This window comes from Arachis stenosperma, chromosome 4 (genome assembly GCF_014773155.1).
Source record: "Arachis stenosperma cultivar V10309 chromosome 4, arast.V10309.gnm1.PFL2, whole genome shotgun sequence".
Lineage (NCBI taxonomy): Eukaryota > Viridiplantae > Streptophyta > Magnoliopsida > Fabales > Fabaceae > Arachis > Arachis stenosperma.
Window position 1 is genome coordinate 50,034,170 of NC_080380.1, and position 26,124 is coordinate 50,060,293.

The 26,124-nt window shown below is 33.2% G+C and overlaps 2 protein-coding genes across 20 annotated transcripts; one reads left to right on the top strand and one right to left on the bottom strand.

Annotated features, from left to right (window-relative positions):
- Positions 1 to 2,969: 2,969 nt before the first annotated feature.
- LOC130973766 (chloride channel protein CLC-d-like) lies at positions 2,970 to 7,714 on the top strand. Of its 19 annotated transcripts, none has more exons than XR_009084279.1 (8): positions 2,970 to 3,449; positions 4,309 to 4,524; positions 4,912 to 5,114; positions 5,709 to 5,875; positions 6,027 to 6,091; positions 6,445 to 6,491; positions 6,580 to 7,186; positions 7,292 to 7,714. XR_009084279.1 is itself a non-coding variant. In XM_057898421.1 (7 exons), the coding sequence occupies exons 4-7, from the start codon at positions 5,795 to 5,797 to the stop codon at positions 7,521 to 7,523; spliced, it is 534 nt and encodes a 177-aa protein (XP_057754404.1). In that variant the 5' UTR covers positions 2,977 to 3,449; positions 4,280 to 4,524; positions 4,912 to 5,114; positions 5,709 to 5,794; the 3' UTR covers positions 7,524 to 7,714. The 19 variants fall into 19 exon arrangements, 3 of the variants coding, with proteins under 3 accessions (XP_057754404.1, XP_057754401.1, XP_057754403.1); XR_009084283.1 differs by lacking the exon at positions 6,445 to 6,491 and having other exon boundaries at positions 6,040 to 6,091; positions 6,580 to 6,678; positions 7,065 to 7,186; XR_009084273.1 differs by having other exon boundaries at positions 5,709 to 6,491; positions 6,580 to 6,724; positions 7,065 to 7,186.
- A 9,790-nt stretch (positions 7,715 to 17,504) lies between these two features.
- On the bottom strand, positions 17,505 to 18,567 carry LOC130976311 (leucine-rich repeat extensin-like protein 5). Its single transcript, XM_057901143.1, has one exon. The coding sequence runs from the start codon at positions 18,360 to 18,362 to the stop codon at positions 17,892 to 17,894; it is 471 nt and encodes a 156-aa protein (XP_057757126.1). The 5' UTR covers positions 18,363 to 18,567; the 3' UTR covers positions 17,505 to 17,891.
- Positions 18,568 to 26,124: the final 7,557 nt, after the last annotated feature.

Genomic DNA, 26,124 nt, shown 5'->3' on the forward strand with positions numbered 1-26,124 from the left:
ACTAATTTAAATCAGATTTGATATTACTGGATTAGATCAGATTTTATTTAAATTTTAAAATCCTATGGATATGATAACTAATTTAAATCATATTTGATCTTATTAGATTAGATCATATTTGATTTAAATTTAAAATCTCAATAAATACTACTAAGCAAATCAGAAGTAAATCAAATCTTCCAACAATCTCTATCAGCAAAACAAATTAAAATAAATGCCATAAAAAATTCAAAAATTAATAATAATTTATGCTTCCCACTGAATTTGAAAAGAATTATTTGGCTTCTTGCTGTCTTGACTTATCCCAATAGGCCTTGTGAGTTGTCGCCATTTTAGCACCACTGTTTTTGAGACGGATTCTTGGTCTTCTTGATGTCCAAGACTGGCATGGTATAATTCTTCTAGTGTTCAAATCCTTAAACATGACGAGATTACTATTCTGTCCCTTAACTCTAAAATGAACCTCCTGACCACGTATCATCCTCTCCCTCTTCAAAAAGATTCGTCCTCGAATCTTGAATGAGAATCTCTTCTTCCCTCCAAGGAATCCAAACCCAATCTCTTGGTTCAAATACCATGGTTTGACGGCTCTTCTCTACCCACTGAATTGTGGCTATGTCCCTCATGTGTGCAAGCTCAATCTTTCCAACCATACTATCACCATCTTGTCTAAGTGTGCAATTTGTCTTTCTTCCTTTTCATCCATATTAATGCCTCTATAATTGACCAGTGAATCTACAAAGCCTGAGAAAGTTGATACAAAAACACTAGGAATTTCATGGTTAGATGTATGAGAAACTAAGGAATCTGTGAAATTCAATGATACTAAAGCACTCTTGTCTAGTTGCATATGCTCCATGTCAATGGCCAATTGACCAAATCCTCCATGGTCGCCACTACAAGAAAAAAGGCTTGTCGGCACTCTTTTTTCTTGCCACGCTTTTAAAGCATGCCCAAAAGTTGTCAATGACCATGCTTTTGCGAAGGTGGCCACTGATTTGTGATTCGGCCACGCTTTTTTTGCCACACTTGAAAACCGTGGCAATAGAGGAAAATCGGCACGCTTTTCGAGGGTGGCCACTTATTTGAAATTTAAACAATAGCATAGGTGGTGAAACATAAATAGCATAGCATGGGCACAAGTGCTGATTTCCATTCTGCCTTGTGCGTGGGCACAGCCTGTGCGTGGGCACAAGTGCTGATTTCCATTCTGTCCTGTGCGTGGGCATAGAAGGTGCGTGGGCAGAGGCTGAAATGCTTTTCTCCTTTGTTTTCTTCATGTTTTCTCCCTTTTTGCATGCTTTCTTCAACTTCTACCAAAACCTTCTTACCTCTAGGACCTGAAATCACTCAACAAATATATCACGACATCGAATGGAATAAAAGTCAGATTAAATTGCTTAATTTAAGAACAAAAATGCATGTTTTCACATTTAGGTTCAATATAGGGATCAAACACAAAAGTATGCTATTTTGGTGAATAAGTGTGAGTTTATGTGATGAAATCCATCCAATTACAACCAAAATATATCGTCCAATATGGATTCATCAATTCCCCCACACTTAAACAATAGCATGTCCTCATGCTATCATAATCAAAGAAGGATAAAAGGGCAAGCAAAGGGTATAGAAAACTGGGCTAAAACCTAACCAAGCATTTTATCAAACACTTGGTGGGTATGAAAAGAAAGCATAGTTAATGACAATAATTAATAAATTCTACAACTACCAAAAGCAAGGAAAACAAGAATAACAACTCAATTAAACAATAAAGAGACATGAAACATAAAATTGCATTAAATGTAAATTAAAGTGACAAGAGTGCAAATACATAAAAGTGGAAAAATGGAGAAAGTGACAAGATAAAGTAATGAAATTAAGACAATAGAACAAGGAAAGGTAGAAGAAACTAGAGTAAAAGAAGAATTAAAAAGGAAAATTACAAGGAAAGTAAACTAAGAACCATAGGTTCTAGAGAGAAGGGGGATCTTCTCTCTCTACAAAAGTGAACTACATGACTAAAATCTAACCCTAATTGCTCCCCCTTCTCCCAGCTTCAATTCAGCATGAAATAACCTTAGAAATGAGTTGGACTGGGTCCTGGAGGCCCAGAATTTGCCCTAGCGATTTGCATTAATGAGGTCACGTGACGCTTGTCACGTGTGCGCGTGGGCGACGCGTGCGTGTTGCTAACAAAATTCATTCCCACGCATACGCGTACGCGTCGCTTGCAAATCTTTCTTGTGCGTACGCACGCATACTTGTGCGTGCGCACACTTGCTGAAAGGCTCCAAATGCTCATTTCTTCATGAATTCTCCTTTTGCATGCTTTTCTATTCACTTCTTCCTTCCAATACTTGCCGCACGAATTTGAAATCACTCAACAAACATATCAAGGAATCGAATGGAATTAAAGTGAATTAAATTTAGCTATTTTAAGGTTTAAAAAACATGTTTTCACAATTAAGCACAAATTTAGGGAGAATTACGAAACCATGCTATTTAAGAGAATAAGTATAGGTTTATGTGATGAAATCCACTCAATTCGAACAAAAAATTATCGTAAAATATGGATTCATCACTTTTTTATTGCCACTCTTAAAAAGTGTGCCCATAGAAAGAAATTGGCACGCTTTTACGAGGATAGCCACTTATTTTAAATTTGGCCACATTTTTTTCATACTTAAAAAGCGTGGCCATAGAAGAATAACAGCACGCTTGAAAAGCGTGACTAGTTTATCTTTCAATGGTCACCTTTTTAAAGCGTACCCATATCTTTTGTTTATTTTGACACCCTATAAAAACGTGCCCATAAAATTCCCTCCCCCCAAAATTTAATTTCCCACCAATTTTTTTCACACTTTACTTTTTTTTTTTTCTAAGTTTTCAATTTTAATCCTAAAAGTGATAACATCTCATTAGTTTTACAATGTTACCAAATTTACTTTTAACCCTAAAAGTGAAGTCGCGCCATCATCTTCATCTTCACTTTCGAATCCTGCCTTCATCGTTCATCGTCATCTTCAACGTTCATCTTCATTGCACCCAGCCTTCATCGTCTTCATCGTCATCTGTGTAATTAGGCAATGATCGTCGCACCCATGCCCTTCCTCTAACTCTCGCACCCGACCCTCCCTCTGTCGAACCCTATAGCTATTTCTCAACCCTCGCACCCAACCCTCGCCCATCAATGCAACCCTCGTTGGCCCTCTGTCTATCGCACAATCAACACATCGGCATGGCCTCCTACTCCCTCAGCGGTCTCTCTCTCGTAAACCGTCGTTGGATTCGGAACCCTCAATCGTTGGCCCTCTGTCTGTCGCACCATCAACACATTGGCATGGCCTCCTACTCCCTCAGTGCAGCGGTCTCTCTCTCTCGCAAACCCTCGTTTGATTCGGAACCCTCAATCGTTGCTGTCTCTCCCTCAATCGGCACCGTAAGCACTGGTAAGTCTTTCTTCCCTCTGATTCTCCATTTTTCTGTTTCTCTGTTCCTCTATTTTGGACTACTGAGAATTTCAGGTCCTTTCCTTTTTTCGCTTCACTTATTTATCTGGTTTTGAAATTGAAAATATAGGAATAGGAGTAAGATTCTTGGGAAGTTTATAATTCTGAAATATTATACTGTTGCTTTGGAGTGTGACCTAAAAGTACTACGGGATTCTTCAAGTCTCCTCTGCAATTTTTTTTTTATTTTATTTTTTAAAAAGATTCCTTTATATCCTTTAGTTGAGAGCAAAATGGCAATGGTAATAATAGTAATGATGAGAATCAATGAGGAAGTTAATATATAGTAGTTAAGTTGGTATGACCTTCTAGGAACTAGAGAACCCAGATATATAAAATAAAATAGAATTATTCATGATTATTCTTTTGAAACCGAAAAGATCTTATTAACCTATATGAAGTTACTCTTTTCTGGCGGAAGTATTTCCTTAATTTTAATTTTCTACAATCTTGATCATACTTTGTATGTTTAAACTTGATGCTATTGGTAAATGATTCTTGGTGGCGAATTCAGTATGTTAATGGTTTCAGAATATTTTCATACTATTATTTTGATTGCTACTTAAGAGCAGGAATTGGAAAGCGTACTCTAAAAGACTTGCCATTGCTTTTCTTCGTTGATGTGCTTTTAATGTTTCATTTTTTCAATGTTAAAACTTAATTTTATGTATTATATTTAACTCAGATACACGGATCATCCAAGACATATTAACAGAAAGAGAAGGCGTCACTCCTTTGCATTTATTATGTCAATTTGGTGTACCTGATAGCTCTGTTCCTCTATATTTTTTGCTTGTAGCCTGTCTAGATTCTATTGAAGATGTTAATGTGAGAAATGAGACTTGAAAGCCTTTCGAGTAGTGCTTGGCTGGCTTAAGCGGAAGGATTTAGCTGGCAACACTCCATCTGAAAACTCCATCTGAAGTCTGATTCTTTAGAACACTCCATCTTGAACTGGAAGGATTCAGCTGGGAACACCATTTTGCACAGAGCAACACTCAATGATAACAATCAGGTATTTGTGACTACTTACATATACATCTGAAAAAGAAAAAAAGAAATTTGAATCTGAAAATCTTTTGTTATTTAATATTATTATTATTATTATTATTATTATTATTGCAACATTAGTTGAGTATTGTCTTTGAAGTTCTTTCTGAAAACTTATTTAAATGCAGCACTAGCTTAGGGTTCTTTTCTGCACATTTTTTATTTTCGGTATATGATGATGATATGATTGTTGCTTGTGGAGATGAGAGTTGTGTTCTGTGTTCCAAGTTATTTAAGTTATTTTGTATTGTTGGAAATATAGTTAGCTGAAATGCATTTGTTATTTGAATTGAATAAAACTAAAATAAAAAGAAGGAAAATAGTTTGGCTTTTAACTAATTATGATTTACAGTGTCACTATAGCTATAGTGCTTGCGGACTTTGCTCTGACGCAACAGACAAGCTTGTACACTTGGTGTAGGAGGTACAGCATAGTACTGCCTCTAAAGCAGAAGACACAACATTATGTGGAGCAAAGATCACTGGTGGAGGTTCTGGTGGACCATTTGTGTAATTGGTAGAAACTGTCTCGAGAGCGGTGAACAAATTATTGAGGTATCTTAGTTTAAAATTTTATTATGAATATGGCTGCATTTGGGTAAAATTTTATTTGTGTGTATGTAATTTATGACAAAAAAGAATTATATTGCCACAATCTGCATACAAAAAAAAGCCCAGATACAATTTGGAACTGTCACGATGTGTAATTATGTCGAACAAGAATTTCGCAGGTCAAAATCTTTTGATTGGTGCCTCATCTCATATACATTAGAATTCCTTAAATAATGAGGCTTGTTAAATTTAGGTCCTCTGCATTCACTGAACATGAAGCTTACCTATTTTTGAATAAGTTTGTGCACCTTAAATAAGAGAATAACATTCCATACCAAAGCAATAACATTAGCAACAAGGACCTGAAATCATTTCCACATGCTTTTTTAATCTCAGCAGTAGAAAATGTAGCAAATCTAAGAACATTGAAGAAAACTTTATGTGCTACAGCCAATGAAAACTGTTTGGGAAAAATTCACTACGTTAAGTGTCAAAATTTTGATAACTCCAATTTCAGACACATGATAATTCCTCAATGAAACTAATTCAAGAATAATGGTATATTGATATCATGCTGATTTGCGTTCATTATGCCAGGGGTACTGAGGCAGCTTAAGCCCCAAGTTGAAACAAGCATATGTCATTAACAAGGCAGACCAACCTCTAAACCCTGCTGATACAAGATGATTAATGGTGTTATTTCCTTGTGTTTCAGACTCTCTAGATATCAAAATTACAGACCATCCAGCAGTTTGAAGATTAAGGTATAATCTTAACAAAAGCCTGAGCTTTAAATTCTTAGTCTCTTTGATACAGTTGCTAATGTTGTCATTTTGAACCCTATATCAAGAGTGAAAACACCAAACTTTGAGTACCTAGTATATATTAGTAACTAATATCAGTTGTTGTAACAAGCCACCAATACCAGATTGCTGTAGGCTAAGGTTGGCAATCCGGCCGCCATCGGGTGTTGGTCAAAGGTAATTCAAATAATTGATTCACTGCATACATTCCATTTCATTGGTGTAGCTGAAATATATGCTTATTTGAATTGTGACTATTTGATGAAAAAGTATAGGGAACCAACTTTAGGGTTTAAGATTTATAAATTAGAGTGCAAGGTTACAGGTTTATAATTTAAGGTATAAAGTTTAAAATAAGTAAAATAATTTTAGATAGTGCTGCTGCTGGATCTGGTATTCCTGAAATCAAGGGTTACTTAAATGGTGACTTAGACTTTTCAACTGTTTCTGGGGTTATTGGGTTGAAATTTTGTCCAGCTTGTGCAAAAATCCTTCGTATGATGATAGTGTGGATGCTGAATAATGTTCAGGGGTTGATATTCATGGGTTTCTTCTTTTGAGAACTTTGATTGGAAAGGTCAGAAGGCTGCATTGATTATTTTGCTTTTTTAAGTTTTAGAAATGCATAGCTGTTTATTAAATGCAAGAATTCTTCTTATGTTCAGATATTTGGCAGCATTGGATCAGTGGGAGGAGGCCTTGCTTTAGGTAAAGAGGGTCCTCTTGTCCACACTGGTGCTTGTATTGCTTCTTTGCTTGGACAAGTATGTACTACTCAGTATTTGGTAGTATCTAAATTGTATGTTAAAGGTACAATATGCGCATAGTATGTGTTAGATCTTTCAGTATGTCGTTTCAATGCTTTGTTTCCTTAAATAAAGAGACTAAAATGCGGCGGCAACATCACATAAAGTGTCCATTGTATTTTAACTGACCATTTAAATGAACCTTGCTTTATAATTTATTAACACTTGCACATTATATTACCTGAATTATCCTCTGTGCTGCTGTGCATTACTTTTTTAAGACTAGTTTTGTGTGATTTTCACTGAATATGTATTTTATAGAAGAAACTAATAAAATCTGCTGGTGTCATGTCTTGAGTAGGGTGGTTCCACTAAGTATCATATAAAATTCAAGATGGTTTCAGGTATTGAGAAGTGATCGAGATCGTCGAGATTTGGTAACCTGTGGGTGTGCAGCAGGAGTTGCTGCTGCATTTAGAGCTCCTGTTGGTGGTGTATTGTTTGCATTGGAAGAGGTAACATCTTGGTAAGGAATTCTTAGTGACATGGCTCTTTTTTATTAGAAGGGGAAACGTGGTAAATCATTTATCATATAGATTTTTGTTTTGATTTGTTTCCTATGCTCTTGAAGGTGGAGGAATCAACTTATGTGGCGTGTCTTCTTTACTTCTGCTATTGTTGCTGTTGTAGTGCGAACTGCAATGGGATGGTGTAAGAATGGAAATTGCGGATATTTTGGGTCTGGCAGATTCATAATATGGGATATATATCAGAGTAAAGATCTGTGCTTTCACCTTTGTCACTGCCAGTTGAGCATTAAGGTTTTATTTTTGTCCTCTTCCCTTGACTGGTTTTATTTTTAGTGGTCAAGAGGATTATTCCTTTGTAGAGATATTGCCAATGGCTATTATTGGGGTTATTGGAGGCCTACTAGGTTGGAGTTTTCACCTTTGTTTTGCACTTCAATGTATCATGAATTTTTTACATTTTGTAACTAAATATAAGGAAATAGATGTGACACTTGGAATTATAATTCTTATTTTGTTCTTATGACTTTGATTTTTGGTACTTTGTGATGAAAGTCTACTTTTGTGGTGACAAGTTTATATATAAGATTTTTTTTATGGGGAAGTTTATATATATGTTGGATTGGTTAATATATACAATGTAAAATTAGTCTATGATTTTAAAATTATATATGAATTTTGCACAAAATAAATGAAAAAAATGTTTGACCTAATTTATGGCCACGCTTAAAAAGCGTGGCTATATCTTACTATTGGCCTCAAACAGGCACGCTTAATAAATATGGCCATAACCTGCAAATTGGCACGCTTTAAAAGTGTACCCATATTCTCATTAATTGGCACGCTTCATAAGCATACCCGTATCTTTCTATAGTCATAAATAGCCACGCTTACCAAGCATTGCCATACATTACCCTATTAGCACGTTGAAAATGTGTAATCATATTTTACCCTATCGGCACGCTTTAAAAGCGTAAACAAAACAAACAATTTGGTCGCTTTAGAAGCGTGGCAATATGTGAACTTTTCGGTATGCTTTTCAACCCTAGCTATAGGTTAACAACTATGGCTACGCTTTTAAGCGTGGCAAGACATATAAGCGTGGCAAAAAAGAAAGCGTGCCGATAGATCTACAAAAGCGTGGTGATAGAGCAACCGGTACGGTTGCAGATGTGTCCCTTTTAAAAGCATACCGATAACTCAAAAAACGTGGCGAAAAGCTATCGGTATGCTTTTAAGCACTTTTCGGCATGCTTTAAAAGCGTGGAAGAAAGTTTATTTTCTTGTAGTGCATGCATAACAGTAGCGTTGTACTTTATCTGCAAGTTCTTCGCGTAATCCAAACAAAAATCGTTCCATAAGATACAAAACTCGTTGTGGTACTCCATCACTGATTGTGAACCTTGTTGTAGCTTATAAAATTTTCCAAAAAATTCATTGTGGTATGATGATGGCACAAACTGGTTCCTCATGATTTTCTTCATCCTCTCCCAACTGCAAATTGGGCTTTTTCCGTACCGTCTTCTAGATCTTCCTAATTTAGTCCACTATATACGGGCATCATCAGAAAAATTAGCTTGTACCAGTGGATCCTTCTTTTCATCTAAAATGATACAATTTGCAAAAATTGACTCTACCTTCCTTTCCCACTGAAATAAGCTTCAGGATCATTCCTCCCATTTTTGCATATGAGATTCCTTCATCATCACTATCGTAATACTCGATCATTTTTTTACTCTTTTTTTGTGGACTCTAAAGTGAATTTGCAGAAATTAAAGAGAAAAAAAAGAGACTAAACAAGACCCATGGAACGTGTAGATAAATAAAAAATTACCTACGACCTATAACTGATACCAGATGATAAGAAAATTAGAACGAAGGATAAAGGGATAAGAAAAAGATGGAGAAAAGACGCAACAAAAAAGACACACTCGAAACATAAAAGGATGTATAAATGTTTGCTTACTAGATCTCTAAGAAACCTGTTCTTAGCAACTTAGGTCACTAGAAGGGATTCCCTACTAGACCTTGAAAGAACCTGTTCTTGACAACCTAGATCAGAGGAATGAAGTTGAAGAAACCACCACGCAGAATCACCATAGAGTTGGATCCTTCAATCTTCTTCATGCAACAAGCGAAGCAAATCACTCGACTCACTTAATCACACTAAAAAAACGTGCATAAAGCACTAAGGAAATTTTATTCATCAAAAGTTATGTAAATTGTATCACCAAAGTTGTTTAAATAGGTCCCTAACAAACTAGCTAAAAGATAAGATAAGATAACTTAATCTAAATCTCCTAAGGATAAGATAACTAATTTAAATCAGATTTGATCTTATTGGATTAGATCATAGTTTATTTAAATTTTAAAATCCTAAAGATATGATGACTAATGTAAATCAAATTTGATCTTATTAGATTAGATCAGATTTGATTTAAATTTAAAATCCCTAAAAATACTACTAAACAAATCAGAAGTAAATCAAATCTTCCAACAAACTTTATCAGCAAAACAAATTAAAATAACAATTTTAGCTTCCCACTTAATTTGAAAAGCATTTTTGGGCTTCTTGTTGTCTTGACTTAGCCCAATGGGCCTTATGGGTTGTCGCATTTCAACACCACTGTTTTTGAGATGGACTCTTGGTCTTCTTGATGTCCAAGACAGGCATGGTATAGTTCTTCTAGTATTCAGATCTTTGACCGTGACGAGATTACCATGCTGTCTCTTAACTCTAAAATGACAAAAATGCCCTCCTGACCAAGTATCAAATTCTCTCAAAAGGAATCTTGTTGCAAGTATAGTTCTAAACCAACAAATGATCCCAATCAGAGTTTAGTTTGTTTGTCACAAATTCAGTTAAAATAACTGAGAGTTTTAAATCTCGGGCCATTGATAAACCATTATTTTATGATTTATATTGTGTTTAATTGAGTGGTTTTATCAAGTCTTCACCCACTTATTCATATGATTTGCATGTATTTACAATTCCTTCCCAAAAATTGTCCATGGTTGAAAACTTGCTTCCTAGAGATCTTTTAATTATGTATTTTTATTCTCCTTTGTACCATTCGATGCCATGATCCGTGTGTTAAGTGTTTCAAGCCTCATAGGGCAGGAATGACTTAGAGAATTGAGAGGAAGCTGGCAAGGAGATGACCAGCGAACACCGACGCGAGCGCATGGCCCACGTGAGCGCGCGGAATGGAGAATTCGCAAGCGACGCGAATGCGTGCCTGACGCAATTGCGTAGATCGGAGTCTGCACGAACGACGCGAACGCGTGACAAGGAAAATCACTGAATAACGCGAACGCGTGGACGACGCGTACGCATGACCTGCGCGATCTGCAGAAATTACAGAATACACTGGAGACAATTGCGGGCCGCGTTTTAACCTAATTTTCGGCCCAGAAACACAGAATAAAGTAAGGGAACATGCAGAAACTCAAATCACATCGACACACATTCATTTACATTGATATTAGGATAGTTTTATATCTGAATCTTACTACTCTTTTAGGTTTTCTCTATGTTGATAGGATTTTAGTTTATTGCTTTTGCTTTGGATATTAAAGAGCCATTACCTCCGTGGAAGTACTATTCTAGTTTGTTTCCCTATTCTCCTACTCTTTTGGTTATTTATTATTCATGTTCAGATACTTATGTTACGTTTGGATTTATCAATACAGTTTACTACCTTTTCCCTTAATCAATTTTCAATCCTTATTTTATTTATCATGTTTTCTTCTACTAGTTCTGCAAGCGTTTTATTCTTGTCAATGGAGTAGAAATTCCACTTGACATGGTGGTTAATTAAGAGAAGACACTTGAGTTAGAATGCTCAAGTGCTTAGTTAAATTGGGTGCTGTTAGCTAATTTTATACCTACTAACGCTAAGTCTCTCCAAGGGAGAGGACTAGGAATTGTGGGTGAGAGTTAGTTTGATCACCATACTTTCTCTTACTTAGCAAGGGTTAATCGAGTGAGAACAACAACCTCTCTACACTACACTTGAGAAGATCCCAACAAGAATAGAAATTTTACTTAATTATTCCCCCAGTCAAGGCCTTTCATTTAAAGTATCAATAATTATTCTTAGTTTATTTTTATTACTTTAATCTTTAATCATTTTAATTACTCAGTATCAAAACCCAATTTTTCTGAAAATCCCTAGTTAATAAAATAGCATTCTTTCCTGCAACTCGTTGGGAGACGACCTGGGACTCATACTCCCAGTATTTTTATTTCTAAAAATTGTGACAACCCCTTTTAAATTGGTGAGGTGGATTTTAGCTGGTTAAGAGCTATACGTGCAACGCTGTTCTCTTAATTGGAGTCTCTTAATTGGTTAACTTCTGCCACGCATCAGCCATCTCTCAAAGCAATTGCATTGAGGTGTTTGTATCATTGGTTATGAGAAAAAGGGGTTTTAAAAGCAAAAGACGAGAAATTAAATTGCAAGAAAGTAAAGAGCAAGCAAAGAAATTCAAGTACTAAATGACATCATGGCAAGGATTGAGAGTTAAGGTTCCCTATCAAAGTCATTGACCACAAACATGGTAATTAAGAAGAGAATCCCACTTCGTCATCCCTAAGCATTGGGGTAAAGTCAAATATGCATAATTGATCTTAATTCACAAGTCCTAGCTAACTCACTAATTAGACATAGTGAAAGACTAGTGTCAATGGAAACAAAACTAACTATCAACCCTGAATTACCAATCAATATTGGACATCAATGACTCAAGGTAACCTAAATTCTCAATTTCAAGCCAAGAATACAAAATTTTACTCTAAAAGTAAAGAAGGCATTTTAGCAAACACTTAGCAGGCATAAAATGCAAACTTGGTAAATTGCAAGAATTAATAAAAATCTATAACTAACCAAAGCAAGAAAATAATAATAGAAAAATCAAAAGAACATCAATAAATATAAAAACATCAAATTGTATTAAAAGTAAACAAGAATTCAACAAGTGTCCATAAACTAAAATTGACAAAAATAAAGAAACTAACAAGTAAAACTAAGTGAGTTAAGATAATTGAATAAGAAAATATAAAGGAAACTACACTAGAACAAGAATTAAAACCTAAATCTGAGAAGAAACTAAACTAAAAACCCTAAATTATAGAGAAAAGTTGGAGCTTCTCCCTCTAGAATTGACCTAAAATATCATTCTAAACTACTACTATCCTCCTTGGTTGATTTCCTTGAGTCTTGTCTCCATATGCATCAGAAATGAGTTAGATTGGGCCAAAATTGGGCCTGAAATCACGATCCATGTGCCGCCACTCGTGCATGTGCACAACCCATGCGCTGATGCGCATGCTCAAAAAATCAAGGAGATGCGTACGCATAGGGCATGCGTATGCACGACCATGAAAATATCCAATCTTCATTTCTTCATGAATTCTCCACCTTTACATACTTTTTCTTCATTTTTTCAAGCCATCATTGCCTTCTAAACCTTAAATCACTCGAACAAACACATCAATGTATTGAATGGAATAAAAGTGAATTAAATTTGACAATTTTCAAGCGTAAAAAAATATATTTTTCATAGTTAAGCACAATTAGAAAAAAAATTCACAAAACTTTGTATTTTTATGAATAAATGCAAGATAAGTTGATAAATTTCACTCTTTTTAACCCAAAATTCATCATAAAATAGGGATTTATCAGGCATGTTCAAACATTTTGAATATTATTTAGCCAAAATACTCCCACTACTAGTCATGCATAACTGGCTAACTCTATGAATATTGATCACATTGGGGCCCATGACAGATATCTTGGTTTGCCTTCTATAGACTCTAAATTGAAAAAGGCTTCTTTCAGTATGATCAAAGAGAAGGTTCAGAAAAGAATCCAAAGATGGAAGAGCAATCTTCTATCTTCGGGTGGTAGACATATATTGCTTAAGACAGTGAGTGAAACTATTCCTATTTATACATTGTCTTGCTTCAACTTTCCTAATGGTTTAATTTCAGAAATTCACTCTCTACTTTCTCAGTTCTAGTGGGGGCAAAAAAGTTTTGAAAGGCAGATTGTTTGGATTAGTTAGGACACTATGACTCGTCTAAGAAGAGAAGGATGGCTTGGATTTAAGGATATTAGAATTCAGAAAGTGGCGTTATTTGACAAACAGTTTTGGCGACTTGTAACACGGCTTACTTCTCTATTATCCAAAATCCTAAGAGGTAAATACTTTAGCAATGGTAATGCTATAACTGCAGAAATTGGAGTCTTACCTTCTTGGGATGGAGGAGCATACTAGAAGGCCGAAAGATTGTTAAAAAATGTCTTAATTGGGCTGTGGGTACTGGAGAACATATTCAAACCTTTGAGGATCCTTGGCTACCTCCTCCGTATCCTTTAATGATTTCTAAAATGCCAAATAGGCAGGTTATTTTCGAAAGTTAAAGACTTAATTAATGAAAATAGGAATCAAATCAGAATCTCATCCAGGAATTATTTATCCAAGATGTTGCAGATAGAATTTTGTCAGTTAAAATTCATCAAAGTAGGGACGAATTGTAATGGGATTTGAACAAATCCAAGCATTATGATACAGAAGTATGGTCATGAAGCAATAGAAACAATCACTCATTGTTTAATCGACTACTCTAGAATTAAAGAAGTATGGTCTCAGAGTTACTTTCATGACTGTCTTTTCCCTCAGAATCCTAACGGTTTTTGGACATGGTGGACTGCATTAACGGAGCTACTTCACCTATTAAAGAATGCTAACCGAAATTCTCAATTGCTTGCCATCATTTGCTGGAACTGTTGGAAAGCTTACAACTAGTTAGTCTTTGAAGGTTTTATTTCAGTGCCGCCTGCCATTCTTACAAGCTCTGTCAAATTGCTCCCTGAAATCCAAAAAACTCCCATTTTAGATTGTCATCTTCATGAGGCAAACTCTAAGTTTCATTCAATTCGACTTATTATTCTTTCTTCTTTTAGATTCTTCTTAGTTTTTCGACCTTACACCATAGAATGAATATCGTCAATGTATTGTTTTGAGAAATTTCCACTTTTTATTATGCTGTCTAATTTTTAAACATCTTTATATTTTATTTGTCAATAATTAATGAAATATAACCTACTACTTTTAAAAAAAAAAACATATATCCTATTTACAAAATAAAATTAAATCACAATTCCACTGTGAACTTTTTTTTTTTTTAAATCCACGAGACTTCGATTTTAGTGATCCTTGAGACCCTCAACGTTGAGCAATGAGCAATAAAGGCTCTTTGTGTTGATAATTCAGAATCATGTCAAATGAGAGTTAATACTCAAAATGGCCCCTGAAATTTGACTTCCGACGCAATTTAACCCTTAAATTTTCAATTGACTCAAATTGTACCCTGAAATTTTAACCCGTACCTCAATTTGACCCTTCCGACGTTTTTCGTCACCGGAAAGCTGACTTGGCAATTTTAAATGACACGTGGCACTGTAATGGTTAGATGACATGGCCAAATTTTTTAAAGCATCAATTTAACCCCTCACACTCACAATTTAAACATAAAACCTAACTGTTTGATAAAAAATTATAAAATAAAATAATAAATTACATAAATATCCTCATCTTCTTCCTCTCACATCTTATTCCTCTTCTTACATCTTCTTGCAACATCCACTATTCAACAATCACCATTGTTATTATCACACTAACCATTGCACCACCAAAATATATTATAACTGATTATTAGATCTTAATGGTCTTTATAGAAAAAATATGAAATAATTTTGCAAAATGTCATTAATATCCTTTTTCTTTATCATCTTTTCTAAAAAAAAAAACTTCGAGTTTTTCCACCAACCTTTTCAAGTGTAGCCATTGGCATTCATGAAGGTTGAGGCGCTATGAATCTTTTCGACAGAAAATTGTTCTCCATATGACCCTTCCTTCACGGCACTTTATCACCTATATATGTAACTAAGCATTGCAATTTGAGATTGCAAATTTTGAGTCTTTCTTTTTTTAGATTTCAATTTTTAAGTTTGTCAAACAAGTATTGACCAAAAATTTTACTTCCATGTTTATTAGGACTCCCAAGACTTATTATCCTAAGTGTTAATAGGTGTTAATAGAGACTTGGTGGTTTGAGATTAAAAAGTTAAACATGTAAAAAAAATGAGTCAAATGAAAGAAAGAAAATAGAAAAAATAGCCGTTGTAATAAAAAAATATAAGAACTAACATTCTTGACCTTTTGTTGTGTATTATGTGAGATTATGTTATTTGCAATAGGAGCCAGGAATGGAATAAATGAAATTAAATCAGGCATACTGAATATAAATATAATTATTATATTATTAATAAAATGTTTGAATCTTACTATTAGTTCAAATTTTCAATGGTTATGATTCAAAAGAAATTTTAGACCACCAAGAACCAAAATATATTTTACCCATCTAAAAAACTCCTAGTATGTTAAATACAAAATTTATGTCACTAATAAAAATAAAAGTTTATCTATTTTGTGTCTTATAAAGACATGTTAAGTTTATAAATTAATAATTTTTTTATTAAAAATATAAAAAAATTTAAATTTTTAATGTATTTATTTTATATTTATTAAATGAAAATATTTAAAATTTTTTAATAATAATAAACTTATCATGTGTACTTAATACACACATTAACTACTACGATTTGGAAGAATTGGGGTTGCGCTAGGTTTTATGTTCAAATTGTGAGGGGTTAAATTGATGCTTTGAAAATTTTGGCCATGTCATCTAATCATTACAGTGCCACGTGTCATTTAAAATTGCCAAGTCAGCTTTCCGGTGACGAAAAACGTTGAAAGGGCTAAATTGAGGCACGAGTCAAAATTTCAGGGTACAATTTGAATCAATTGAAAATTTAAGGGCTAAATTGCGTTAGAGGTCAAATTTCAGGGGCCATTTTGAGTATTAACTCGTCAAACGAAGATCCTTGGCAAGTTGGCAACCAACCTTTTTTTTGCCTTAGTCGGACGGGCCATTGTTGGAACTGGAGCGGCGACAATCAAGCTTATCCGCCGGCTTAATTATGGAACCTGCATCTTAAACTATTCAGATTACAATGCATGCTTTATAGGAATAGATGGAAAATATAGAATTGAGTAAACATTTTTGTAACTTTATTTGTTTATTGGATTAAGTTTCTTTAAAGTTAAAAAAATTAGTAAAATAAAAAAATGAGAGTTTAATTATATTTGAATTAAAGTAGTATGACTTACACATAATAAAAATTATAAATTCAATTATAATTAATTATTTATTTTATTAGTTTACAATTTTTTTCCGTTTATTCTTTAAGAGAAATTATTTTCCTAATCATTCTCCTAATAACTAAACTAGAAAATAATTGATTTTCTTTCAAGAGTATCCGCTGTTCTTTATAAATTATGGTATCTACTTATATTTTTTCTTTTTGATATAAAGGTTTTTTTAGTGTGTATATACAATACACTTTTAGACCCTACACCACCATAATAGTTTTAATAGTTAAAATTTGGAAAATATAATAAAATTATTGTAAGGGTCTAGATTGACTTCCAAAAGATTTTAGATTGAATATTTTGGTTTCCAATAAATTTTTATTATTCTAAAAGTCTTAATTTCTTATATAATACTTATCAAATAATAAAGATTTATTAAACACTAAAATATTCTGTCTAAATTTCGTTAGACCATATAGTTATCCTTAAATTTCAAACTTACATGTTTTTAATGTCAATGTGCCAAAAGATATACACTTCCAAAATGGATTTCTTTTCCCAAAATGTGAAATTACATTCGGGAAAGTGCTGGTAAAGTTGATTTCTCTTTGCAAAAATCTCTTTTGTATTCAACTTTAGTTATATGCCCCCCTTAATAAGATAGAAAGGTAGGTTGACATGTCGGTAAATAAGTCTGCTCAAATAATACACCTTTGCAAGAATTTTCCATTTGCTGCTTCATTTGTAGTTTTGAAACTTCTCCCCTTTTTTCTTTTTTAATACCATTTTTTTCCGTTGTCATTAATCTTTTTCGTTTATGTGGCAAAGGAAACCAAAAAACTGGACTTGGATTAAAATTAAATTTCTTTGAACTTTAGCAACAACAACATACTTTATACTTTCACATTTCTTTTTCTTTTCTTTGTATAAAGAAGAACCATATATAATAAAAAAGAACCAATAACTCATCTGAAAGTGAGGGGAAAGAAAGAAAGGGGAAAAAAAAACAAGAGAGTTCAGTCTAATGCACAATAATCGTTCAAAGCAGATTCAATGTTCAAACCATAAATGACTATCCAAATTAAATTACCAACAACTTAATTTATATATTAGCTTTAATTTACAATAATCCAAACAAATTTGTGGTGTCCTTTTTCCTCTTAATTGTTATGCTCACAAGCTATACATGTTAAAATATTCTGAAAATTCTGATGCTCAATTTCTCTGTTTTCTTCTTTAATTTTCCTCTGCTTTTGTCCTTCCCCTGAATAATAACAACAAAAATCACTGACACAACAGAAGATTCTCCTCCTCATCATATACAACAAAATCTCCAGTAATGATAATCATCAATTATACACTATTAGAAATTTGAACAACCACTAATATATATAAAAATTCTCATCTGAAGTAGTAATATAAAAGTCTTATGATTACATAATAATAATAATAATAATAATAATAATAATAATAATAAAAGTATTATAGCAAATAAAAAAAACTAGTAGAAGAAATTGCAACAATGATCATCACTGTCCATTTTTGCGTAGTAGCCAATGAAGAAGAAGAAGAGTCTTCTGGCTTGTGAGGTGGCTTTCTATAGTAGAATGGAAAGTAAGGTAGAATAGGGTCCGGTGGTGGTGGAGTAGCGCCACCATAACCGCCGCTGCTGTCGCCGCCATCTCCGCCACCATAAGGTGGTGTAGGGTTATAAGGGTAATTATTGTTATTATTCCCGCCAGAAGGTGGTGGATATCCGTAACCGGTACCGGATTGCGGTGGTGCCGGCGGTACTGTAGGGGTTGTAGGAGTAGTAGTGCCGGTGCCGCCACCAGGAGCGGTGGGTGGAGGGTAACATGGATAGGGACAAGGATCGTCGGTTCTTGTGGTGGTCGGAAAACTGATGAGGAGTGTTATGGTTATTGGGAGAAAGAAGAGAATGGTGGAGGACATGTTTGGATTGAAGAAAAAGAGAAAGAAAAAGAAAAAGAGAGGAATTACTAAAATTTTAGAAAGGGGTGATAAATGGAGATGAAAGGGTAAGGTGGTGGTGGTGGTTGTGTGAGTGATGTATATGGGGGGTGTGGTGGTGTCTCTTATTAGAAAGCTACGTGTGTTTTTGTCACATCTTAATAATAATGATGAAATTATGAGCAGGGGTATGCATTCAAAATAAATGGAAATATAATAAAGTTTTAGCTATTGTGTTAGTGAATATATAGTTGTGTTGTTTGGTGATAAATGATCATCACAATGGAGAAGTCAAAGCAGGGCTTCAGTGCAATTAGAAATTTCTGGTCTGAGTGTGACTATAAGCTACTTAGATGGCTTTTGGTTTAATTGCATTTATTCGGACAGATAGATGAGAAACATTAATCCTGATTTTGGATATTGTCTTTCAGTTTATTTTTTATGTATAGGAATGATGTAAAACGTCTTATACGATTGGTCAGTTATATTTATTATTTAAGATGAGTATTCACATTAATAATATTAAAAATAATTATTTTTGTTGATTGGACGTTAGATACAACAATAACAAAGTCTTGTCCCACTAAGTGGGGTTGATTAGACGTTACATAATTAAATATATATTTATATAAAATTATTTTATATTTACAGTATATTAAAATTAAATTTTATTTTTTAGATATAAATTTAATCATTTTAGTATAAAAATAGAAATAGAAATCCATATACCTAATTTAATTTTCTGTTTTATATAAACATTTTTTTTATGTTTTCATACTTTTAAAAGTGAAAACATAGAATATCTATACGTAATTTGAATAGTTAAATAATTAAAAAAAAACCTTTTTTTTTGGGTATTTTTGAACCATTTCTTAACAAATGTCTTAATTATAAGCCAAATTCTCAAAAATAAAAGAGTACTAAAAAATAAATTTTAAAGAAGAGAAAGCACAGTATAGTTTTTGTTGGCAAAGAATAACAATGAATTGCACATGACATATCCTTAAAATAACAAGTAATAAGGTTGAATTAAGCTACAATAGAACTCTGGTCTCAAATGATGACGATGATTGAGAGTGACTGTATATATAGTACTCTGGTATACTATTAGGGAGGATAACGTAAACGGGATTATATCCCCTTGGATGATTGTTGCTTCAAAAAAAAAAATATGGATATATATATAATTAAAATAAGTATTTTATATTAATATACATATGTTAGAATGTTTGTTTATTTTTTAAATTATATTGTATATTTCATTTAAAATTTGATAATTTGATTTTACCTTCAAGTTATAATATATTATTATATGAGATAACTAACAATATTAAATTTATTTTAGGTATGTTAAATTTTATTTAATTTTATTAATAAACATAGTAATTCATGTGGAAATCCATGGAATTATATTTTTTTTCGTTAAAAATGAAATGGAGAGAAATTTTCGCTTATGAAAAAACAGATCCAACCGGTAAAAAGTTTTATAGTGTGGGATGAAAGCGTTGAAAAGGATTGTTCCCAATCTCCGCTCCCTTACATTATTACGTTAATTATTTTTTTTATAATAGATGAAGTTGTATAATACGCTAATATGAATTAAATTGGTATATTTTATCAATATAATGACAGTGAATCAAATAACACAAATTGTAGATACAATTTGTATATTAAAAAAATCGTAATTCTTGTTTTCATAAATTATAAATTTTTAAATTAAAAAACTAAAATTGTGACTTACATATCAACGTATTATATGAAAATATTACAATATTAACGAAAATTACTAATAATAATATATATATATATATATATATATATATATATATATATATATATATATATATAATTCCTAAACCATCAAAGGGGCATATGCGGTTTTCCATGTTTGGCTTTTGTTTCTTTCAGTGGTCGACGCGACCAAGGGCCAAAGGCCAAGGTTAAAAAGAACAACACACCAAACAAAACTGCCTGCAAAGATTCTTTCTCAAAACCAAACATTTAAGATCAGAGGAAGCTAAGTTCCCCCTCAAATTCCACTAGTCATTCCATATTTCGCGATACCCTAGCTAATTGCATTTTTCTTATGTACATGTGAAACCGAGAGATACTATTTCTTACTTTGAAGAATATGTATTAATTTGTGACATTGGAGAATTTGTTATGTTCCGTCCTAGCTAGCTAGAAGGTGAAGAAAAAGGAAAAAGAGAATATCCATTAATTAGTTTCTTAGACATGTTAAGGAAAGTTAAGTTTTAAAGGAAATTTTGAGATTAGCTGTATATATTAAAATAGTTTTGAAAATTTCAGTGGTACCAATAATGTCTTTAGGAGATTGACAAAAGTGTAATATTATTTTTTAATGGCAGTGACGAGTCACTTAATGAAAATCGATCTCAAAAATGTAATTGATACAAATAGAATTTTAAAGATTATTTTAATATATACAGTTAATCTAACAATGAATTATTAAGACTTAATTCTATTAAGAATAATACTACGTAATCAATAAATATTATTATTTTTAGTCAATAATTAGCCAACGATAATTTATACTCATTTATAGAATTTTTTCACACAAAAAATATATAATTTATATTTATATTTATTAAAATTTATACAAATAAATCAATACAATTTATATCTATATTTTTTAAAATTTATACGTATAAATTAATAAAATTTATTTATTAAAAATAATTTAATATTTGTGTTACTCAAATAATGGTCAAAATACTAAACATTGATGGCTGTTAAGAGTTTCTCTTCTATTAATGCAAATAAATGTATGAAAAAAAAATTGTGACTTGTATAAATTGAAAGAATTCTTTTATGTGCTCCTAATATCCTCGTATAAGATCAATGGCTAAAGAAGTTGTTATAGCTAGTTTATCAAAGGTGAAACACTTTAGAGAGATTTAGGATTTAATTAGATATTATATTTTTGAGAAATATTGAATTTGTAATAATATAGAATTAATATTGAATAAACCTAATTCATTTCAAAAGTTAGCTTAAGATATAAAAAATATCACTTATTAAGCCACCGAAGTCACTCCTTTAAAAAATGTAAGACTTGTAATACACGTTTCTTATATTAGGCACAAATATTTGGAGTGTAAAATTTATATACATAATTATCTGCTATAAGTAAATTGTTCAATTATATTGAATCAGATAGACTCGAAAATTATATTAAAATTTTAAATTTTGTTAAATAAACAACGGAAATTATAAACAACGTGAACAATGGACTTTAATTTTAGTCTACAGAAGGTAAAGAATAAAAATAGTCCACTCCAAATTATTCTCCTAAAAACTCTATTTTCACTTTTACAATTTTACCATCCACCTTTTAATAGCAGCACTATCCCTCCCAACACCCTTGTAGAGCCATCGTTTCCTGCCGCTCCAGCAAGCCTCAGCGCCGCCAATTCTCTTGTTTGTTATCTCCGTCGGTGCTGTGTCAACCTTCCTGCCAAACACGGCATTTCGCCTCTGTCGTCATTTGCACTCTCCGTTTTCTCCATGCAAACACACATGTTGTCGTAGCACCACTGCATTCCACCAGTGCCATAGACTGAGCTGTAGCAGCAGAAGGAATAAGCTCCTGGGTCGGTCCCATTGCCGGCTATACTACACCGTCACCGCCAGCTGCAGTAAGATCATTGACAGGGGTAACGCGAGGCTTACCTCACCGTGTCACTATGCTTCTTCACCCATTAGTTTGCAAGAGGTAAGTTGATAGTTAGGGTTTTATTTTTTCATAGAATGTTTATGCTATGTATTAGGTTTCTAGTAATAGTTACAGCGGTTCGAATTAGATCTTCTTAGATTTGGTTGAATTAGTGGATTTCTATTCTGTATGTAAACAATTTTAGGTCTTTTAATAATTGGTATCAAATGGAAAGAAAAAATATGTGACTATTGCTTATTTGCTTAGTTTCTATTTTGTTCTATACTATATGTTTCTCATATTGGTTTGGTTGAATTGATGTTGGGTGTTAATCTAGGTTTCAATTATTATGTACAAATGTTCGAATTAGATGTTATTTAAATTGGCTGAATTAGTGGATATTTATTCTTGTTTTAAACCATTTTATATGCGTGAATATTTGGTTTCAACTGATTTACTCCATATTGAAAATAATACAGATGTTAATTTCACTATGTATGTGAATGGTTCATTTCATTAAAAAATGGATGTTTGTTTGGGTTATGTGATTGGATTTTTACTTGATTACATCTTTGATTTGGGATTTAGTTAAACAATTAGTTAAAACTTAGTCTAATTGTGCTTGAATTTACCTGGTTAAATTTGGTACAACAGTGTGAATGCAATATAAGTTTCTACTATGTATTAGGCTTTTGGTAATAGTTACAACGGTTCTAATTAGATGTTCTTTGATTTGGTTGAATTAGTTAATTTCTGTTCTACATGTAAACAATTTTAGGTCTTTTAATAACGGGTATCAACTGGAAAGAAAAAAAAGTGATTGTTGCTAATTTGCTTGGTTTTTATTTTTATTTTTTGGTACTATATGTTTCTTATTTTAGGTTGGGAGTTTTGAAAAAAAAAAGTTACAGCTAAGTCTTGGTTGAATTGATATTTGGTGTGAATCTAGTGTTCAGGTAGTATGCATAGATGTTCGAATTAGATTTTAATTGAATTTGTTGAATCTGATGATTATTCTTCTTTTAAACCATTTTATATGTGTGAATATGTGGTTTCAATTGATTTACCAGGTGCATGGGTAATAATTTGGAAAATTTGATAGTTGTTCCTTAAGAATTGAGGAGGATGTTCATGTTGGCATGTATAATGTTGGTTCTTTTATATGAGAAGTGCATATTTATTTGATTTAGTACCTGTTGTTCTATTACTTGAATTGCTGGCTTTGGCATGCACATGCTCTGCATGTTTATTTTGTTATGTACTTTGGAATTGATTTAGTTTAATTATGCTTGAATAGAAATTGGGTTTGATTTGAGTCATTTAGACCGGGTGTTGACGGAAAAAATCGTTGGTTCAGAATTTTCACAAAATAATTCCGTTGAAGTATAGATCCAAATCAATAGATGACTCTCAATCAAAGTTTAATTTGTTTATCACTTAAGTCAAACCAATAAAATTGAGAGTATTTAAACCTCAGTTTGTCTTTCAAAGGAATTGCAGGGAAGTGTGTATATTATTGGTTATGAGATATTTTTGAGAATTTTGGAGTGATGACAATTGACAAGAAATATAAATGACAAGAAAGTAAAACTACAACTAAGGAACTATAAATGCTAAAAGAGCTAAGAAATCAAAGCTAACAAAAAATAATGACAATCAAATTGGTAGGAAAGTCAAGTGAGAATAAGAATTCCTATCCTCATTGTCATCCTCAATTGTGATAGTAAGTGTATATTGTTCTCACTTAGTCATCCTCTAAAAATGAAGGAAAGTCAAGTGAGCATAATTGACTATAGTCCACAAGTCCTAATAAAATCCTAGTGAAAGATTAGTTTTAGTGGCATTTAAGCCAATTAGCAACCTTCAATTACCAATCAACATTAGATTTTGACAATTCAAGAGTTTTCAATTACTCAACCCTCAAGCTAAGAGTGCAAAAATCTTCTCTAAAACCAAACCAAGCATTTTATCAAACACTTGGAAGGCATAAAATGAAAGCATGGTAAAATAACAAGAATTAATAAAATCTAAATCTAACAATTGCAAGATAATGATGAGCGGATAATTTATACGCTTTTTGGTATTGTTTTTAGGTAGTTTTTAGTAAGTTCAAGCTACTTTTAGGGATGTTTTCATTAGTTTTTATGTTAAATTCATATTTCTGGACTTTACTATGAGTTTGTGTATTTTTCTGTGATTTCAGGTAAATTCTGACTGAAATTGAGGGACTTGAGCAAAACTCTGAAAAAGGCTGACAAAAGGACTGCTGATGCTATTGGAATCTGACCTCCCTGCACTCAAAATAAATTTTCTGGAGCTACAGAACTCCAATTGGCGCACTCTCAACGGCGTTGGAAAGTAGACATCCAGGGATTTCCAGCAATATATACTAGTTCATACTTTATTCGAAAATTGACGACGTAACTTGGCGTTGAACGCCAAGTTCATGCTGCTGTCTGGAGTTAAACGCCAGAAAAACGTCATGATCCGGAGTTGAACGCCCAAAACACGTCATAACTCGGAGTTCAACTCCAAGAGAAGCCTCAGCTCGTGGATTGATCAATCTCAGCCCAAGCATACACCAAGTGGGCCCCGGAAGTGGATTTATGCATCAGTTACTTACTCATGTAAACCCTAGGAGCTAGTTTATTATAAATATGATGATTTATTAATGTATAAGAAATCTTTGGTCTCAGTTTTGTTTTATTTTTCATCCTAAGAGGCTATTGATCACGTTTTTAGGGGGCTGGCCATTCGGCCTTGCCTGAACCTTTTACTTATGTATTTTCAACGGTGGAGTTTCTGCACACCATAGATTAAGGGTGTGGAGCTCTGCTGTACCTCAAGTATTAATGCAATTCTATTTTATTCCATTCAATTCTATCTTATTCTTATTCCAAGATATTCATTCGTACCCAAGAACATGATGAATGTGATGATTATGTGACGCTCATTATCATTCTCACTTATGAACGCGTGTGATTGACAACCACTTCCGTTCTACATGCAACCGAGCTTGAATGTGTATCTCTTAGATTCCCCAACAGAATCTTCGTGGTATAAGCTAGATAGATGGCGGCATTCATGAGGATCCGGAAAGTCTCACCTTGTCTGTGGTATTCCGAGTAGGATCCTGGGAATCCGGAAAGTCTAACCTTGTCTGTGGTATTCCGAGTAGGATTCCGGTAATGAATGACTGTGACGTGCTTCAGACTTGCAAGTGCTGGGCGTTAGTGACAGACGCAAAAGAATCAAGGGATTCTATTCCAGTAGGCGCGGGAACCAACCAGTGATTAGCCGTGCTGTGACAGAGCGCGTGAGCGTAGTTTTCACTGCGAGGATGGGATGTAGCCTTCGGCCAGGTGATGCCTCCAGACGATTAGCCATGCGAGTGACAGCCGCAGAGGACCATTTTCCCGAGAGGATTGAAAGTAGCCATCGTCGAACGGTGAACCCCTATACACAGCTTGCCATGGAAAGGAGTAAGAAGGATTGAGTTGAAGCAGTAGGAAAGTAGGCGTCCTTGAGCCATACAGTCTCTCCATTCGCTTATCTGAAATTCCCACCAATGAATCTGCATAAGTATTCTATCCCTTTTATTATTTCTAGTTTATTATTAATTTTCGAAACCATAAACAATTTTAATCAGCCTAACTGAGATTTACAAGGTGACCATAGCTTGCTTCATACCAACAATCTCTGTGGGATCGACCCTTACTCACGTAAGGTTTATTACTTGGACGACCCAGTACACTTGCTGGTTAGTTGAACGGAGTTGTGAAAACAACCGATGCCATAATAATGATTTCATACAAGTACAAAAGAACATGGATCACAATTTCGTCCACCAGATAACAATAACAATTAAAGAAAGCAACAATGATCATGAAAAGATAAATTGCATTAAAGAGAATCAAAATCAACAAGAGTCTATAAAATATAAAAGTGACCAAATAAAAGAAATAACATGTAAAACTAAGAAATCAAGGATGTAATAAAAAGAAATTGTAAGAAAAACTAAATCAAGACAAGATTAAAACCTAAATCTAAGAGGAAATTAACCTAAAT